Source organism: Saccostrea echinata, unplaced genomic scaffold (genome assembly GCF_033153115.1).
Source record: "Saccostrea echinata isolate AGI-Se365-2 ecotype Australia unplaced genomic scaffold, CSIRO_AGI_Sech_v1 ptg000001l, whole genome shotgun sequence".
In the NCBI taxonomy this organism is placed as follows: Eukaryota; Metazoa; Mollusca; class Bivalvia; order Ostreida; family Ostreidae; genus Saccostrea; species Saccostrea echinata.
Genome location: NW_026889750.1, coordinates 27,939,462 through 27,959,156, shown reverse-complemented (window position 1 = coordinate 27,959,156; position 19,695 = coordinate 27,939,462). Strand labels below are relative to the sequence as shown.

Sequence of the window (19,695 nt, the reverse complement as noted above, 5' to 3'; positions counted from 1 at the left end):
GATGACATCATTTTATTTGGGATACTGTACTGTTTGAAATGTCCTTATTGAGTGTAGTTTTAATATATCAAATTGTCATGTTTTAAACTAGCAAATTTTTAAAGTAATATTTTATCTGGAAGGAATGATTCCAAGAAGTTTAGCTTTGTAATGGTTATACTGTAAACGTTCATAAATTAGAATATTCAAAATTTGTAAATTCTTCAACTTCGAGCAAAATCATATATCCAAGTTAACGCATTCGGCCTCGAGCTTCTGTTTGTTTTAAGCGTATAAATTGGGTCGAGGACACCAAGCAGCGCACAAAGTGCTAAGATATGATCAGAAATTAATTACTAATGAGAAAATGAAGACAACGAAACTGAAGTTTTATGAAATTTTATTGGACCATTCTCAAGTACAATGTGAGTACACGTCTGTTCAGATACACTAGCAAAAGTATAGCCCTTTATAAAAGTTAATACTATTGAAGAAGCATAATCTCTTTAGTCATAAAGGCAATACATTCATGTTATATAGAAGAATATACAAATATGGAGAACGTATGATAACAGTCTGTAGGCATTGGCTGGCAAAAATACCATCGTTCAACAATCAACGGGAATGCACATAACTTCATAATTGTTTTTTTTTTTAAAATGGTTGTTTGAGTGATGAAGTATCAGTGTATTTCTCACTTGATTTCAAATGCTTGGTGTATTCAAAGCATAGATTTTATCATCTGTGAATGAACTTTTTTTAACAGCTTAGTCTTGTGAATTTATCCGTACATGGAACATTTAACCTCTGCATTCATGGGAGTCTTGGCCGGACAGTTAAAAGCTGTAGAAAATTCTTTTATCTGTGATAAAGCACTGTTTGTCCTGTAAAGAATCCGAAATACTATTTTCAAAAAATGGCTAAATTATTATCTGATTTGAAACATGCATTTTTGTAAAGAAGATGGGTGAACATGATGAGCGAAAAGCCTATAGTGTGACAAACATGAAGGTGAAAAATTAAATTTTAATTATATAAAAAATTTCCTTGATATTTCATCTAACATTAAAATATACTTTATGCAAAATCTCTACAATTTTCAAAAATCTCACAAAGATTGAAATTATTTGCTTATGAAATATTATACACACACTAAAGAGGGCAAAAAGAGTCATTTTCTCACACTTTAACACTGTTTTTCGTTATGAGTGGGTTTTTGCTCCATTTTTTTGAAAGTTAATCCTCAAAGTTTGCATGAAAATATATATTTTTTGGTTTCCAAAAACATGGAGCAAAGACCCACTATACCTTAAAAATATACTTCTATGACATAGCATTGGCATCTTTTCGAGAAATTCTTGAAGTCCATAAAGTCAAGGGTCATATCACAAACATGATTTAAATGCCACTATTCATCATGACTTGGGTAGTCTAGTGGTTAGCGTGCTAGTCTCGAAAGAAAATGATACTCAGGATTTTTATTGCTAGGGTTCGAACCCCACGCATACCACATTATTTTTCTAAATAAAAGAATAAATTTTGCCGAGAAAATTTTCCTCAGAAAAGTTTTGTTTATTATAAATTCATAAATTTCAATAATGAGAACTTTCTAAATACTAAATTCACAAATTGAAATGATTTTTATATATCTGAAGCTATATGCTTTCTGCACGCTATGTTCACCCGATCTCCTTACCAAATATGAAAAGTCTATAATATATAGACATTTTATGAAGACATTGTGAAAACAAGTGCGTGTTTTCTTGCTTGAAAGTAACCCGTGTGTTCTGTCAAGTTTCATTTATTTTACCTAATGTCTTCTGAAACTGTTCCTCGCACTGCGTTGTAATAAGCGACGTTGTCATTTCTGTTATAGCAGCTGGCCTGTAGTAGAATTTTTGACATTAAACAAAAATCAACAATCTACAGTCCGGAACGCCATTGCCTATATATGTATAAATCGGATTTCCTTTACAGCGGAGGCAATTAAATGCATATCAATCTGTATAAAATACCTGAGCATACGAGACGAAGAACATTTGGTCATTAGTCAGTCCCAAGCCTGGAGCCATCTTTTCTCCTCCATTCTTTTGGACCCATTTCTTATATGCCTACAACCAGAGGTAATATTTTTCATAATGTTTCCCTCCCCCAATTATTTTTCTTACAAATAATCTGATTTACCGATTAATGTTTTTTTTTAAATATATCATTCGCACCTTGTAGGCAATTTGGACTCCGCTGGTCTCAGCCATGGCTTCCGCTGCCCAACGTACCCCGTTTACTTTTACCTATCGTGAAAAGAGTTTTTAAGATTTGTAAAATGACAGAACTAAAGTTGTTTACCACTGAACACTTCTTAAAATATAATTCAGTTAAAGAAATCCGAAGGTAATTTTATTTGAATCATATTTGAAAACCTTTTTGATAAAACTTGCAGTCTCCGCGGATCACCAGATGAAAGCATTTAATCTGAGCCAAGAATTGACTACAAAGTGTCATATCTCTGAATGGGAACAAATCGTATACTAGTAGGCCTATTAACCTGTTGTCTTTTTTTTTTTTTTTTTTTCTTTACAAAACAAATTCATGTATGAAACATGGAGATAACGAACAGTGATCAAGCTCAAAAGTCCAACGAAACAATACAAATCGGGAGCAGAGCAAACATGGGCATCTAAAAGACATCAGAGGTGGGATCAGGTGCTATGGAGGAGTAAGCATCCCTGTCGACCGATCACATCCGCCGTATGCTCATTGTCATAATCGGGCAAACAGGAAAAAAACGTAGACAATTCAGTGTTTAAATAATGGCCTAACAATAAGTATGAAAAATGTCAGTCAACAATCGACTTAATGATAGATTGTATTTGCTGACAAGGATGCGAATTGATGACTTTAAACGAGACTGTGGATATCCTTGTTTCATCAACCTAATTGTCAATAGCTTGCCCTGTTTTAGAAATTATTCGTACTCGTTGAGCATGCTCTTGCATATCGAAATAATTGGAGATATAAACCCTATTTGCAGTTGATAAGGGCATATTGCTACATAAGTAAGGGAAGTTGACGATAGAAAGGTTGAAGTCATCACGTTTATCATAAAAGTTTTGTGTTAGGTTACCATGAACGTCTTTTTCTAGTAAAATATCCAAATATGAAACATGTGTCAGACTTATTTCAAGTTTACTGGGATACATCAACATATGAATGGAAGTAACTATTGTTAATGTGTGTGGAAGGTCTATCCTGGCAATAGGTAAAGAACCCTGGTCAAATACTAAATTTACCTGCATACATGTAATTATCTACTCAGGTAGTGACTTACTGTGAGTGGAATTGTTTGCCCTGGAATGGTGAAAGGTCCCATAGTTTGATTGTTGTAGTAGTTTTCCACACATCTCTTTGCTTCTATCCACTTATTTGTCGTCTGGTTGCTCCACCAATCCTCAAATACACCCTCCACATTGTAGTATCCACCTGGAAAACACAGAAGCTGTTGGGTAATGTTGCAATGGCAAAAGAAGACAGAAAAGCAAGTGGTATTTAATATGTACGTTGCGAAAATAATTTACCAGAGTGATCAATCCCATGTACAAGATGGTGGGCAATGACGCTGCCCATGGACCCAAAGTTCATAAAGTGAGGGAGTGTGTAATCGTAGAAGGGGAACTGGAGAAGGCCTGCGGGGACGAGCAGCTCATTCCAGGGGTTATAGTAGCTCATGAAAGTGTCGTATGTGCGGTAGACCCACTCTTCCTGTTTGTTCACGTGATTCTTCAGCTTCTTGTTCCATGATTTCTGGATGAACTTGTTCACACTCAGAAGGTTTCCAAAATAGTCGAACTGGTCCACTTGGAGCTGTAAAAAGCACGGATAATTAAAAAGCGACAACTTGAATTAATAATCAAGTTATATAGTATTTTGTTTATTGATACTGCATACAAGAATTGATAATTAATAATTAACATATTTATAATTTAATGATCAGTCAGTGATGTGACTTTTACAAATAAATATTTTTACCAAACTTGATCTCTTACACTACTATACAGATTGTCCATGGCCGCATCATTCATCATAAAGTCAGGATACCCTAGTTTGTCTAAGCTTCCTTTCATCTTAAACGAGAATTGAAAAAAAAAGTTTAAATATGTATCTATAAAGAGTTTCCAAATTGCGTTTGGCAGTTTATTCATCAGGAACAAGAAAATAACCATCCCAGTTGTTATTAAGTATATATACTTTATCTTTAGCTTTCGCCTTCGTAGCGTCATCCATGAAAACGTTGTTCATTGTGCTGTCAATTAGAGCCTCCTTTACATAATCGAGAATTTCATGGGCCTGGAAAATTTTAAGAAGAAAACTTCCAACAATGTACTAGTATATGCTTTTTTCCTCATGCATTTATTTTTTTTAATTAAGATCAGTTTGTTGTTGTTGAAGTCTCCCAACCTTTTGTTTATTTGCATCTGCAAAATGGTCCCTAACATACATAGAACTGAGGGCGTCTCCTAGGTATCTGTCCATGTTTTGGAAACAGTACAACCACGTGCCGAGGAATTGTGGGATACCATACCTATCGACAAAGAACTCACGACTGGCGTGTACATACTCCCAGGAAAGTTCAACATCGTAGCGATCCATCAGCTTCCAGACCAAGTAGTTGTTTAACATTCTGTTTAAAAGTAAAGCAAGAGAACTCAATAGAAAAAGTTACTGCGGTACTTGTATTGATGCATTTTCTTATTTCCAAACCTTGGTGAAAAGGCTTATAAAAGTTACACTTCTTATACTAGTTATTATTAAAATTCATAAAACAATCTTGAGTTTTATTTGAGAAAATGCAATACCTTGTTTTATTTACCCCTAATCCGTCTATCATGTCGTTCATTTTTTTCAACCAATCAGCCTCCCGTAAAACAATTTTTGTAGATGGACCAACATTTGCATCATTGAACATGTACATAATGTGGGTGGAAAAGTCAATCTATGAAAGACAATATTGAATATTTCCGTCATACTAATTCAAAACGTGTGTGAATATGCACAAATTAATTTACTTAGTGCACTATGTAGTAGATTTTAAAAAATAGATGCTTGATAAACTCACTGCTGTTCCCAGCATAGTGTTTAAATCGGAAATAGACACCCTCTTCTCGTAAGCATGGGGGTCAGACGTGGGCATTGTATTCTTTGTGATCTAGAATTATAACCTATTCACTATTAATCTTGATAGAAACGAAGATAAATGTAATAAAACGAATGCAATTTGATTGCAAGCTCAGGAAAAAACTAGAGGTACGCTCAGCTGTCATAATGTAAAAAAAAAAAAAAAATGATAATTTCAATTTTAATTATGTGGTTTGACTTATTTGTACCAATATCTTCAATGTTAAATTGAGAATTATATATATTTATTGGGTAAATTTGTGACTTACATTAGCCAGGTTCATTTCTATCGTGAAGGCATCATTGATAAATGTTTCAATGCGAGTATTTTTCGTGGCATTGTCTAGTGTTATGTTAGAATCCCTCACTAGGAAATTAGCTAGACGTCTCATGAAAGTCTTCATATCATTCCTATACTGAAATAGAAAATGCTTCATAACTATACACGTATATCTTTGATCTCAATAGTGAAATACAATACTCCATTATAACGAATTTCAACTGGGTTTTTTTTTAATGTGGAAAACTTCTTTTTTAAATGTGGAAAACGAAACGAAATTACAACGAAAAATTTAAGTAGAAACTCAAAGGCTTTGAGGGCGCGGAATTGGACATAACTTGAACGTCCTTTTGGTTATTTGAAGATCTTGCGATTGTTACTACAGAGAAGAAATACAAACTTTTTCTGTTGAAGGTTCCGTATAGTAGTACCAAAACATCGACATACCGGAGTAATCCAGCTGCAAAAGGGGGATGGATCATTTTAATTATTCTCATCTCTGAAACTCATTTTACACATCTATTTGATATAATTTTGCAATCAAATTTGAATGAGAAAATACCTCAATCACTCTTTTATGCCAGTCATACCAATCAGTAGCCACTCGGAACGTATAAAAGGCCGCGGTCCAGTAATCCACTGAGACCTTCCGAAAAGCAGTATGAAAATCGAAAGAAGTGTTGCTGAAAGTTCCAAGTACGTACCAACCTCCGATATTGTTGATAACCTTGGTGATGAGTGGCGTTCCTTTCGCACGCTCCTTTCGGTAAGTATCAGTACAAGAGGAGAAATAGTGTTTCAGCTTACGTTCTGTGGAATAGTCTTGGCTGCGGACGATGGGCGATTCCAGGATTTTCTTAAGCTTTTCTTCATTATGGTAATACATATTACTATAGACGGTGATGGAAGAGGTTTCACTATCCAAGGGATGTTCGGTTTTGAAACGCCCACAAGCGTATCTGTAGAAATTATCGCAAGGTTGGACGCTGGTGTTCAAATTGGACACCACGTAAGATGCGCTTTTAAGACAAGGTGGGCTTACACATAACTGGTTTTGACCACCAGTCTGGGCACTCGTGGATGGCGAATTAGTGCCATTACCAGCGCCAGAGCTCACCATGGTCCCCAAAACTATACAAACTACAACAGCTAAAAACGCCACTAGTCCTAAAGCAATTTCAGTTACCCTAAAAGAATAGCTTCTTATTGTTACTTCTGGTACAATCGGAGAGCGATCTGTCGATTTTCCGAATTCGGCGTAGTTTTCCGTCATGATGTCTATGTATCCTTTATCCTCGGATGCCTTAGCAGAACTTGAAACTCCTGATGCAACAATAACAGTCGACGCCACTTTGTCAAACCTGGATAATTTTTCTTTCTATCAAACTAAAAAGTTCGGAAACTTTTCCGGGAGCCACCCCTTATACGTCTGTGAAGCGGCGAAATGCTAGAAAGACTGATACAATAAGGGACCAAACTTCAATGTTTACTTTATTTATTATGAAATTGAAAGAGAAATAAAGTATGAATATGTGCAAAATTAATTCAAGTAGGAGAGGAATGGAAGATACGACACGGTTTATGGGTTTGCTGACTGGTAGCAGTTGGGACAGGGTGGCATGAAGCCGAGGCTCATTATGTGTATACATACCGTAAAACAATAAAATTGACTGAATATATTACAGGGGGTATAGTTCTCTATGTACACAACATTATCATAATTATCTATAATGCATTGAATAACGTCCCAGTTGTTATAAAACTTTTTTGTATAATGCCGCATTCCTGTTTGCACTGCATCATGAGAAGGTATCGAATTAATTACGGTCTGCTTTTTCATGAGATTTACCTAGCTTTACCTAGCTATGTTTTACTAGAAAGCAAGTCTACAAGTAGACCTTTCTTTTCTTAAAAATAAATACTATAATCAAGAATAGGTTGATAAAAGGGATTGATCATTAATTCCTATTAACTAAGTGCACATGGTGTTAATTTGAAAGGCTATAAAGATAAACATTTTAGCGGGGGAAATGGACCTTTAAGTGGGAAAAAAATGTTCACTTAGGGCCTTTTTTTGGCCCTATGAATTTCTGAAAAATCAAAATTGCTCAGTTTCAGTTGAAAATGCATAGTCCATGTATTATGAAGTTAAAAATTGCGTCATTATCCTCAAATCCAAATTCAAGAACATGATTACAATTTCACACTTTAAAGCCTGTTTTTCAATATTTGGACTCTCAGAGGAGACTTTTTCGTAGGAAATGAAAGCACTAAGTCTGTACTTTGTATTAATGTTTGAAATGGGACTTGTTATGGATAATGTGAACCTAGCTAGCTCTTTGTGGACATATTAACGGAATTTTAAATAGAATTTCAGACATTTTAGCAGAACTTACGTAAATATATATCTTCTGTAAGCAGACCTGGGGTCAATTACTTTTAAATGTAATGAATTAAATTACGATTACTTTTGAATTTTTACCATTACAATAACCATTACCATTACTCTCAGTCAGAAAAGTAATTTTAAAAATTACAATTACTTTGTTAAAGTAATGAATTTCATTACAAATTACATTTTATATAATATATATTAAGAAAATAACACAAACTTTATGACCACACAATTATCTATAAATTAAATTTAAGTCAGATAGTGATATTTGATATTTTGGACTCAATATTTTTTTAACAAAAATTTATGTAGTTCACCTATTTACAGTTGACCAATGAAGTGGATCAGCAGGCATGCTATCGAAGCCATCTTAGGACTAAGACATATCTTAAAAGATATCTTAGTCCTAAGTGAGGCCATTGAATCTGTCCTAACTTAAGACATATCTTAGGATTTCTCCTAAAGTAAAGACATTGCAAGACCCGTCCTAACATGAACTTAGGAGACTCCAAACTTTGTGCAATCGTTCATTTCTTATCAGGCATGTATTATTGGAGGGGGGGGGGGGGGCAAGTGGGTCCTCCTATTACTTTTTCCCCAAAAACCTAATACAAAAAACTCTTCTACTCCCCCCCCCCCCAAATAAATATATCGAGTTTAGAGGTTTTCCTTTTTTGTGTCTCTCAGAGTTAATCAGGAACTTTTTCTTTTTTCTTTTTTTTTGTACGTTTATTATAAGGTTGTACATTTTAGTTACAATCTGTTGCCCTGCCCACCCCTTTCCCTCCGTTCGTTCCCTTCCTTCCTTTGTTCCTACCTATGTATAAATAATTGTCCAATTGTAATTTGCTGTACTATTATGATATTTCTTCTTTGCAATTAAGAAATTAAATTAACTTGATTTAATATTGGAGTTAGTGGTCACAATTCCAAAAGTATTTAAGTTACACTTCGAAAAAGTTTTGATGGGATTGCTTTGATGGTTCTTTATATGCGTTAAAACCTAAAGCTTTACTAGTTATTATTCAGTCGAGGATCACGAATGAATGAGAATAGCACTAACTAACACGGGATTTATCTGGACACAGTAACTTGAAGAGGTCACCTCCAAGGGCTATTCATGCTCGCTGTACCTTATATGAAATGGAGAAGGTTTTATGGCGCGTCAAAAGTTATCTTACTATAATCGAGGCAGTATTTCCCTGCCTAGACTCTGTCCGCTACATTGCTCACCCAAGCTATAAGTTAATACCCGACGGGTTTATTTCTTAGTTTGTTAATTATATAAAATGTATTTATCTAATTTGCTTTGCAAGTATTAATATTGAAATGTGAATTTGTAAAAACTTAACTTTTAAACTTTCTCAAAATGTATGTTTTCATATTTTCTTCATTATTTATTTATTTATTTATTTTTAGAGAGAGAGAGAGTTGTCCCTTCAATATATTTATTAATTAAAATAAGAAAGCGTTTTTAGAAGTAGACAACTGTTCTATGACTACTTCTATCTAATTTAATTTTTTACTAGTTATTAAAAAAATTGTAACTCCCCATATTTTTTTTTTATTTTATTATATAACTATAATTATTATAAACATAGTCTGTGATGTTTAAATATTTAAGATTTGTCTAAAGAATCTCGTAAGTCTATCCTAGTTAGGACATTCCTAAGAGAGCTTCTATGTCGATCTTAAGAACTCTCTTAGGACCATCCTAAGTTTTGTCCTAAGATATCTCTTAAGTCATATCTTAGGACTATTCTTATGACACTTTCGAAAGCATACCCGCTGGTCACTTTCAATGTTGTAGTTTTGATTAGTCTCTGATGTTAGTTCCTCTCTTTCTCTGTTTTGTTTTTTCATTAGATCTAGTTTCTTGCTTACCAAGTCCATTTCACCTAAAAGAACTTTATCGAAAGAAAAAAACAAAGTTTAAAAGTATTTATTGTTTGTTTGCCACTAAAAATGATTACATGCATCTTGGTAGTCACACTTGATTTCTTTTTTTTTTTTTTTTTTTAAAATTGGATGTCTTATTAAGTTTTTTATTAAAATAATTATTCATTATGTCTATCAATCGCCATTGAATAAACATTTCTAAAAAGAAATGGGTAAGATAAGATTTTGATTTCAGGAATGTAAAAATATTAAGTATAAAATAACCTATTAGTGACCTTGATTTGTTTCAGATCCAATAATAAAAAAAGATTAAAATACAAAATGTAATTGCAATATAATTGAATAGTAATGGTCATTAATAACATTTTTTGAAAGTAATGAATTACATTACAATTACTTGTAATTGAAAGACGGATCCATTACACATTACATCCTATTACTTTGAAGAAACGTAATGATTACAATGCATTACCATTACACTTTACCATTACCCCAGGTCTGTCTGCAAGTCTCCTGCCCGGGAGATTGAAGTAGGATTTTAATCAGAAAATACACTATTGTTCATTTTAATATAGTAAATGATGTCTCAGTTCGGATTTTAGCTTGCAATGTTTAACAGAGCATCAGATTTTAGTAATCCATCAACTTTGTACTGAAACCCTCTTTTCTCTCGATTCGTTTCTACTTCCACCATTTCTATACTGTTACAGGCACGTAGTATCAAAGGGGGGTACCCGTCTTCTTTTAATTTTAAGCTCAAATAAGCATCATACTGTAATGCTTTATCTATGCCCAATGCTTTATACATAAGAAAGAATTCTCTTTCTCCTGCATGCGCGGATCTAGAAGGGGGGGGGGTGGTGGTTCCGGACCCCTCCCCCCTGGAATTTCCAGAGTTATTACGAATTATTAACAGTATATACTCAACCAAATAAAAAATGACTGTACTCCCCCTGGAAAACGTGGACCCCACCAACACCACCACGAAATAGGTTATTTTCACGTCTAGGAGTGGGGGGGGGGGGGTTGTTTGTCAAGTTATAGTTTAGTTTAGTTTTTTTTTCTTTTTTGCTTTTCAAGAAATTTTTACTGGGGTGGAACCACCCTGGAAAAAATTCCTACATCCGTGCCTGTCCTGTATGAAGCCCTTTTTTTGAAATCATAATAAAAAAAATAATAAAATTGTAGAGTATATACGTTTTTACGAACAAATACTTACATAAAACCGAGAACGCGTATAGTAAATTTACTTTGCTCACAAGAGCATTGCTCATGAGTGAATAAACATTTATTGATTGGGTTCGAGGGCAACATGCGTTTTGTCGGACCTTAGAAGCAAACTGCCTGAGGCCGTTAGGCCGTTTATTTATTTATTTTTTATAAACGAGGCAAGCAAACAAGTTGATGAAACAAGAATATCAACAGTCATCATTTCGCAAGTTCTATGGTCGATACAATGACCTTGTCAGCAAATACAACCTATCATTAGGTCAAATGCTGGCTGACGCTTTTCATACTAATTGTTAGGCCATTTTTTACACACTGGAACTTCTACGGATTTTTTTTCGTTTGCCCGATTATGACTGCGGGTGTGACCGGTCGACAGGGGATGCTCACTCCTCCATAGCACCTGATCCCGCCAATGATGTTTTTGAGGTCCGTGTTAGCTCTGCTCCCGATTTGTATTGTTTAAATGGACTATGAGTTTGAATACTGTTCGTTATCTCCATATTTCATTTGACATAAATGTATCTTGTGCTGGTTTCCATGATGTAAATTTTCTTTATCAGTATTGTGGTAAAACTCGGTCAATTCTGTCACTGTCGAACTTCAACGAATGCCAATAAGGTTTTGCTGATCCTGTCCACACTGTGACTTAAGCGGTCCAATATCTCATCGACAGGTCCAATATCTCACTCTGCGGTCGAACATCGATTGTTTTATGATCGCTCAGTAAAACATTGGAAATATTAGACATTTGTAAGTATATATTTATATAGTAACCAGTTTTTAAAGGAATAACAAACTAATGTACTTATGAGTATAAATACAGTAATAGTTTACTGTTACACCTGTGTGAAATTACATGATTTGTACAAGTCTGATTGGATTTCTAATTTAACTTCAGCAGTTGACTTTTACTGACATTTAAACTTCTCGAAACGAATTTCAGTTTTTTGGAACAAAATTTTATATAGTTATTATTAAATGAGTGCATATTTAATTAAAATATTGATCTTTGAAGACATTTTGCTCCTATTCTTGAGGAGGATTGTCTTTTTCGTTTCTGGAAATGCGTAGAGGATCAAAATTAATTCACTTTAGTGCCATAGGTAGTCAATGATAAATGGAGTTTTGTGCCACAGAAAAGTAAATTTATGTTAGAACATCCATTGAAAATAAAATGTAGTATTTTAGGTTTATATCCTAACTAATATCATGTTCAGTACACTTTCGGTCATCGACTACAACAAAAGAAAACATTATATGCAGGTAGCTTGTTTATGGGAAAGTGCGTTAAGGATGAATGTACGGGCGGATGAACAAGCAAAAAAAGAAAAGAAAGGGGATTATAGAAAGAAACAACAAATCAATAGTCTCTAAATTCCTCCCTTATCGAAAAAATATTAAATTCATGAAATTTATATTCACAGCACAAAAACATGGGTCCTAATTAACATAAACAGTTTTGAAGTGCAAGAAAACGCTTGAAAGTCCCATCAAACTATTCAGTGGTGTAGGAGGAATTGCAGATAAGAGAGTATCCCCAATATTAGAGAGGTTGAGATTTTCATAAATTGGTCGAAATGTAAAATAGGAGGTACATGTGTCTGGTCGAAAAGTAAAGTAGGAGGTGCACAATGGCACTATATGATAGAGATTCTGTGAAAATATCATTAAATTTTATTTTGTAGTATAGGAGGTGTTGCGGATAAGAGATGGGTACCCCCAGTAATAAAGAATGAACGTGTCCAAAATTTGCCATGTGTCCGAGAAATATAAAAAGGGTCATAGAAAAAGGATATGCACAATGGCACTTTAGTGTAATAAAGATTCTGTGACAGACTCATTTAATTTTATTCAGTGGTATAGGGGAATTTGTGGATAAAGGATATACCCCAAGTGTTACGGACCGCAACCCCCATCAGCCCCGCAAAATAAAATTGAAGATGTATTATACTAACAGGGTGTTGCAGAATTGTACCATAGTTAGGTGTGATTTCTTTTGTTAGAAGTGTGGGTTATCTGTACATGCCCTCGTTCTCATGAAGATATAATTAGTTTCATTGGCTGCTTTGTAAAAGCCTATTCTAATTTTGACAAATCAAAAAAAATAAAAAAAATAAAAAAGAAATCGGGAGTTTTTAGGAGACTAGGTTAAAGAGACTGGGTTATAGAAATCATGCAGTATGTTTTTGTTAACTAAAGAGTCAAAGAAGTGAAGAATACTCAAAGAGGCTACGTGCCTGCCATGAGAAGATCTACTCACATTCAGTTTTTATCTTGTCACCCGACAATCTCTACCTATCGATTTCATGGTTGCAGCCCTCATTCTTTTCTGGTTTTACTTCCAAAATAGAAGTGGTCAGATTCCATGAATGCAACTTTAATTGGTCGGTATAAAAACCCATAAGATAAGAGGCCCATGGGCCACAATGTTCACCTGAGTAACTAATTGTCCTTCATCAGCAGATTCTTTTTCCTATATATTCCCATATAAAACTTAATCAACCATTGTAGCCCAACCTGATCACCGTAGGTCACGAGGTTAAATTGCTGTTCCTGGGAAAAGATTTTTTGGGGGCATCTTAATTGTATCCCCACCTTGTGGTCCAATCGGACAAGTGTGTCTGGAGACTGACTTATCTAGTCAAAAAATGAGCTGGGCATTGACATTCGAACAAACGTTAATGTTGAGACCTCCTTTCGGGTGGTTGCTAACTATATAAAGTGCAAGCCTCTGTAAAAATCAGGCAAAGTAGGTTTGAAAGTGAATCACAAAGGTTCTCAGAATTTGATGATTTTCACCTCACAGATTTCTCAAAAAACACAAAACATGCATGTCTACCCATGTCTAGTACAGAAATATCTCAAAATCTTATTTCTATGTAATGCATTGTGAAAACACTTTAAATGTTTATCTTTACAATAAGAATAAAAAGAAGAAATTCTTAAATATTCACAATCAATTTCAAGCCCTTAAGTTTACTGATTTTTTTGTCCATACACATGGAAAATTGACTGGTTGCTAGGGAAATTTCTTTAGCCATGTTTCCATAGTAACCATGACTCAAACTTTTTTTAATTTTGCATACATGGTTTATAGAACAAGTGAAATCTATGTGGTGAAAATCATCTGATTCTGAGAACCCTCATGATTCATCTTTTGCCTGATTCTTACAGAGACTTGTACTTAAAATCGATACATTTTGAAAACATTTTTACAGCTGATTCTCTGCTATATTTCTTTTTAATACTTTGCCTCCCAACGTTCAACCCCTTTCAACCCCTTAGCCTTAATCAACCCCTTTGCCTTTCAACCCCTTAATCATTTCACAAAAAATGAGAAAAAAAAAATCCATTTACAGAATATATGTGATTTAAGGTTATCTCAACAAAGTAAAAGTACCAGTGGTGATGAAGAAAAAAGAACACAGAACAGTTTTGTAAAAACAATATAATTTTTAATATTTTTATAGTACACATGTATGTGGAAAGAATTACAAAACACTTTCTGTTTAACACATTAACAGTGAAATGAATAATAAAATATAGGTTCTATGATAAAAATATACATCTTAATTATACACATTAAAGTTAAGTTGACTCTGTGATCAGATTTATTAACCTCAAAATAGAGCTATTGTTTTCCAAGTTTAAATAAAGCATCCTTTCAGATGTCTCGATAAATCAAAACAGAGCTTCAAGTAAATGAAAACTAATACAAAAAAAATCATTTTAACGAAAATTTTATGGTAAAAAATATAAAACAAAAGACTTATACGTGTATAATAGTAAAAGTGCGTAATTTTTTTAACACAGGTACATATTAGAAGGCATATTTATAAAAATTTCGCGTCTATTCTTTACAAGATTTTTTTTAAACATACCCGTACTTATTCCTGTAAATTTCATGACTATTTGAAGTATAATTAAACTGATGAAGAATTAAATCTGCAATCTAATTAATAAATATTAATTCACTTATTAACTATATTAACAAAACAAATAATAACAACACTACTAGATTAAATGTCTTACATAATAAAGGTTTTACATTTATAAATGGAAATAGCATCATTACCGTATCAATAAAATAAGAAAATTGAATCAAGCTTATATACTTACCAGGAATAATTTGATATGTTAAAAGCATAATGTTTATTACATGCAGACCAACAACACACAATATACAGATAATTCGCAATATGACAAACAATTTTAACGTCGTAAAAACGATATGGACACAGTGGGATTTTAAAATCGTCCTGATACAACTTGCAAATAAAAATCTTTGGCTCCTTGGTTTTCTTCCACCATACTGGGGTTTGACGTCTTTATGTAGGTCTTACATACGCTTGTAACGACCCAATTCTTTTTTGCAGTTTGGACAGGTGTGAACGACATCTTTGAGGGAATCAATACATAAGGCAATGAAACAAAACGGCCATAACCTGAAATATGAGGCAAAATGCTCTTTTTACGTCAAACTTGACTGCGTCGTTGTTAGGATTTTTTTTAGTGATTATGCAAAGGATTTGCAGGGATTTGAAAACTTGCAACTTATGTGAATTTGAGGAATTTTCCAAATTTGCTAATATATATTCACGACGTCGGAGTAAGGGGGGGGGGGGGGGGGGTCATACACAACTTATTCCGGATTTCTGTTGATACTCTACATCGCTTTATGGACATCTATAATTCATTGATAATTTTATTTATTTGCCTTCTTCCCAGAAGATTTCGCGTGTCCTCTTACAACACTAAAATATGGAGAATGTCTGACACAAAAGTAAAATATACTGTTATAGTGGTGTCATGTTATCTCGATGGTAAAATAATACCCCCGATTCCGCCGAAACAGTGTTTGCAAGTGTAAAGCGCAAGTCATGTTTTACAAAAAACATTTGCAGTCCTTTTCACTGACAAATTTTAATAAATTTATTGAACTATAATATATATGCAATGATTCGATTAATTATTTTTAAGGCATATATATATATTTTTTAGATGCTTGACGGCCAATTTAGCCAACAGCTGTTTACCACTACAGCACAGGATTTCAATGGTATTTACATAACCATATATTCACAATGTTATCTTTCATAAGTGTGAATAATACAGCTACGTAACCGGTAACTTTAATGCTTTACACAGACTGAATATGTTTATCAGTAATGTGTTCACTATCTGAAATAAGACGATTTTCCCTGCAAAATTGGAGGTACATGTACATTCTGGCGAATCGAAAAATGAATTTCCTTTTGTTACAAAATCCAGTTTGCTTTTTCTTTTTTGATTTCTGGATGTTATATACATGTAATATACATACTAGTATATTACATTATATTTTAGTCTTCACGTTGAAACTTTAATTTCACTGTCACGATTTTTTTTTTTATTTCGTGGCCGCGAATTAATAAAAAAAATTCTCACACCACACATGTCCTGTAAATTTCTATAGCCCTAACCCTAAAGTCCAATTCTAACTCTAAACCTTAGCCCTGGCCCGGACCCTAAGACTAACCCTAGCCCTCTAACCCTAACACTTAGCCCTAACCCTATCCCTCTTACCAGGTAATTAAGCCTGTAGGAAGAAGGCGACATCTGTTGTAGAATAGATAGCTTAATAGAAAGTGTGCACAGTATTTATATATAATGAAATTGGTCATCAAATAAATATATCAGATTATTAGTACCATATCGATGCAGTAAACATGTCCAAACCATGGTAAACAGAAAGCAGGTAGCTGGTTAATAAATACAAGTTACGAAACATCGGACGCGATTTATGGTGTTACATTTAATATAAAAAAATCGCACTGATAGAATTTAGGTTTACATCGTACATTGTATGAGTAGAAATAATTGTGCATATTTACCCATATCACTGGTAGCCAGCTTAAAGGCAGGGATTTTTAGCACCGCCTTCAAAATTACCTGGTCTGTGTACCCCTGTCAATCAAGTGCATTAAGGTACATCATTGGGTGCTAGAACTTGATTGACATTTACTTTCTAGTCCCTGTGTATACCCTGTACACCTTGTTTGGCACTCGTGCTGACCTTCAAATTAACTTTTGATCCTTTGATATTTACCACACATGGTATAAATAGAGGAGCTGTATTACTTTGGAATTTTTAGCTTGATAATATATATATTTACACACACCTTTAGTATTAGTCTTTTAATATGATAATATAATTTTATATCACAATTTTGTATAACTTTTCTTCAAAGCTCAACAAATACTTTGAATAATAATTTTTTAATGGGTTGGGATGCTATGACACACATTCATTTACAAATTAAATAAAAGCTATTGAGATTAAACTTTATTTACAACTTTTTATTTCTAATTTAAAATCTCAAAATCCCAATACAGGTAAAGTTTGACTTCTTGGGTACTCTACTGTGTATTAAATCACTTCCTGTGTATAGGGATTAGGAGACAAATGACCACAGGTAGACTGCTAGCCCTCAAGGCATTCACACCTGTACAAAATTAGCCCCTCCCTCACCTGGAATTTACCACCCGGTAAAAAATCTCTGCCCTTAACCTTAGAGACTGAATGGATGAAATTGAGTGCCTTTATGTGTCCGAATTTAGCATCACTATAAAAGATGAATAAAGCGTGTTTTTATCAACACTCAGTGTAAGATGACACTGCTAGCCATGAATAGGACTTACATAAAATTATGCAGTGTGTCTGCTGTCCAACCTTATATTGTAGGTATAATATCATACTGTTTATAAATCAATATTTTCCCATTTAGAATGATGAGATTGTGATAAATAACAGTTCATTACCAGAAGCAGGCGATCAGAACACACATGCACCAAGCAAATGTTCCTATTTCTGTTGCTGTGCCAGTCACCACGTCTGCTTGACAATGTGGACATTTCATCTGAATTGGATACCGTCCGAACTTCAGAACTCCCCCCGGGTATCCAGAGGGCTGGACGACAACTACATCTGATATAACGAAACAGATAATTATATTCATGCAATCTCTGACGGGGTTTGTGCTGCGATCGAGGAGTGAAATCTGTTACAAATTAATATAAATTGATTACAAAATTGTTTTTAAATAAAGTTTCATTGGGGATTGGAGCAGTCATTTTATTTTCGAAATACATTCATATTCAATATATAAAGATTAAGTGAAATAATAAATACATGAATATCATTTTAATCAGATTTTTAATTATGTCATTTAAAATATTATATTCCTGACATACAGAACATTATTTCAAGTCCTAAAAATTAGTAAGTGGTTTTTCATTTTAGAAGTTGTGTTGGTGACTCACTTTGTTGAACTTGTGTTGTGTAGCTCTGGGGATATCCTGGCTGACTAGGGAAACTCTCGGGGTTCAGATTGGGGTATCCAGGATCTGTAATTATTAGGACAATAAGAAAGTCACTACTGCTCTATTATCGTAGAACGTGATTACTTATTATCACAAGTTCATGAAATATTGATTACATTCATATACTGCATATCATTTTGTTGATCTAAATTCTACATGTATATTTAAACAAACAACACACATGATATTTTTTTCAATGAATCAAACATTTTTGTATATATCTACACCCGTTAAATTTATGATCTATCGAAATGGTTGTCCAATCCAGACTATCGTACTCATAAATGATGACAAAGTCAAAGAACGAAGAAATAGGCCAAGGCAGTGTCCTCGTTCTTCACCCCGGGACTATATAAATTATCTATTATGATCTATCCTGACAAAATTTTGCTGAACCTTTCTCCACTTACTTTGTCCTTTTTCACTGTACGGTGGCGGTGGCTCCGACATTATGTGTGAGTGAGGTTTTGTGGTGCTGGTATATTTTGCAACTTTCACTTCGTCAAAATCACGTGATAAAAACAATCGATTTCATACGACAGACCGGACATGTCATAATATACTATTAATGTGATAGATTAAGGAGGGATTCTTCTCATATTTCTAGTATTTAAGAATTAATGAAATTTTTCATAGATTCAAGAAGACATTATCATTAAGTGATGGTATCAATTAGATTAAATTTGACCGTTTTATTTTAAAAGCAAGGCAGGTCAAGGTCATTACCTTTTTCCTTGACCGTAAGAATAAAAAATTACTATCGCCAATCATGCGATGCCTACTTCTATTTCAAAAGATTAAATGTTTTTCTTTTTGCATAAAAATATATTATCATATAGGGGTCTATCAGCTAGATGATACTACCAAATTGACATAAATAATTTAACTAAAATAGATATTGGCTAATCCGAAAGTCCTCTATTTTTCTTAGATTTTTAGGATACATGTATATTAGTTATTTTTATATGCTTTGTAGATTTAATTTTTTTCTTATTTTCACATATGGTAAAGTAGTCATATAAAAATACAAAATAGTTCAAAAACAAAAAAAGTTTTGACCGTTTGCTAAGAGAGAAAAAAAGAAGACTTTTTACGGATTTTTTGCTCAAATCTGTACTTAGATTGGAAACTTTTAAAAGTTAACCAAAATATATTCATTTGTGGTATCTCTCTTTTATATAAACATACAGAGAGCAAATATCTTCATACCTGTATGAAGTTTTTCGAAGGTCATAGGTCATTACGTGACCTAATCACACAGCGCAGTAATATCTACATAAAAAGACTTACTCTACACAGCAATATAGCATGTTTTTCATGCATAAAAATGTACAAAATACCCAAGTAAGATAATAATCATTTTATTTACAATGTAAAC

At 33.6% G+C, this 19,695-nt stretch overlaps 2 protein-coding genes across 2 annotated transcripts; both read right to left on the bottom strand.

Annotated features, from left to right (window-relative positions):
- Positions 1 to 362: 362 nt before the first annotated feature.
- LOC133188631 (endothelin-converting enzyme 1-like) lies at positions 363 to 6,875 on the bottom strand. Its single transcript, XM_061324133.1, has 14 exons — positions 5,994 to 6,875; positions 5,832 to 5,891; positions 5,421 to 5,567; positions 5,093 to 5,182; positions 4,833 to 4,969; positions 4,435 to 4,657; positions 4,225 to 4,323; positions 4,023 to 4,100; positions 3,555 to 3,840; positions 3,308 to 3,459; positions 2,199 to 2,270; positions 1,995 to 2,090; positions 1,790 to 1,863; positions 363 to 863 (listed from the first exon to the last, which is right to left on the bottom strand). The coding sequence occupies exons 1-14, from the start codon at positions 6,702 to 6,704 to the stop codon at positions 761 to 763; spliced, it is 2,328 nt and encodes a 775-aa protein (XP_061180117.1). The 5' UTR covers positions 6,705 to 6,875; the 3' UTR covers positions 363 to 760.
- Positions 6,876 to 14,388: 7,513 nt separating this feature from the next.
- LOC133173800 (LITAF domain-containing protein-like) lies at positions 14,389 to 18,832 on the bottom strand. The gene is made up of 4 exons (XM_061308881.1): positions 18,728 to 18,832; positions 18,258 to 18,341; positions 17,757 to 17,922; positions 14,389 to 15,400 (listed from the first exon to the last, which is right to left on the bottom strand). Exons 1-4 carry the CDS (start codon positions 18,765 to 18,767, stop codon positions 15,295 to 15,297), a joined length of 396 nt encoding a protein of 131 aa, XP_061164865.1. The 5' UTR covers positions 18,768 to 18,832; the 3' UTR covers positions 14,389 to 15,294.
- Between the last annotated feature and the right edge of the window lie 863 nt (positions 18,833 to 19,695).

Excerpts from the sequence above, each read along its gene's own strand:
- LOC133173800 (XM_061308881.1), bottom strand. The coding sequence starts at position 18,767 with ATGTCGGAGCCACCGCCACCGTACAGTGAAAAAGGACAAA. Across the intron at positions 18,342-18,727 it reads GTACAGTGAAAAAGGACAAA|ATCCTGGATACCCCAATCTG; the intron begins GTAAGTGGAGAA and ends TAATAATTACAG. Across the intron at positions 17,923-18,257 it reads CACAACACAAGTTCAACAAA|ATGTAGTTGTCGTCCAGCCC; the intron begins GTGAGTCACCAA and ends TCGTTATATCAG.
- LOC133188631 (XM_061324133.1), bottom strand. The coding sequence starts at position 6,704 with ATGACGGAAAACTACGCCGAATTCGGAAAATCGACAGATCGCTCTCCG. Across the intron at positions 4,658-4,832 it reads TTAGGGGTAAATAAAACAAG|AATGTTAAACAACTACTTGG; the intron begins GTATTGCATTTT and ends ACTTTTAAACAG. Across the intron at positions 3,841-4,022 it reads TGGACAATCTGTATAGTAGT|CTCCAAGTGGACCAGTTCGA; the intron begins GTAAGAGATCAA and ends TGCTTTTTACAG.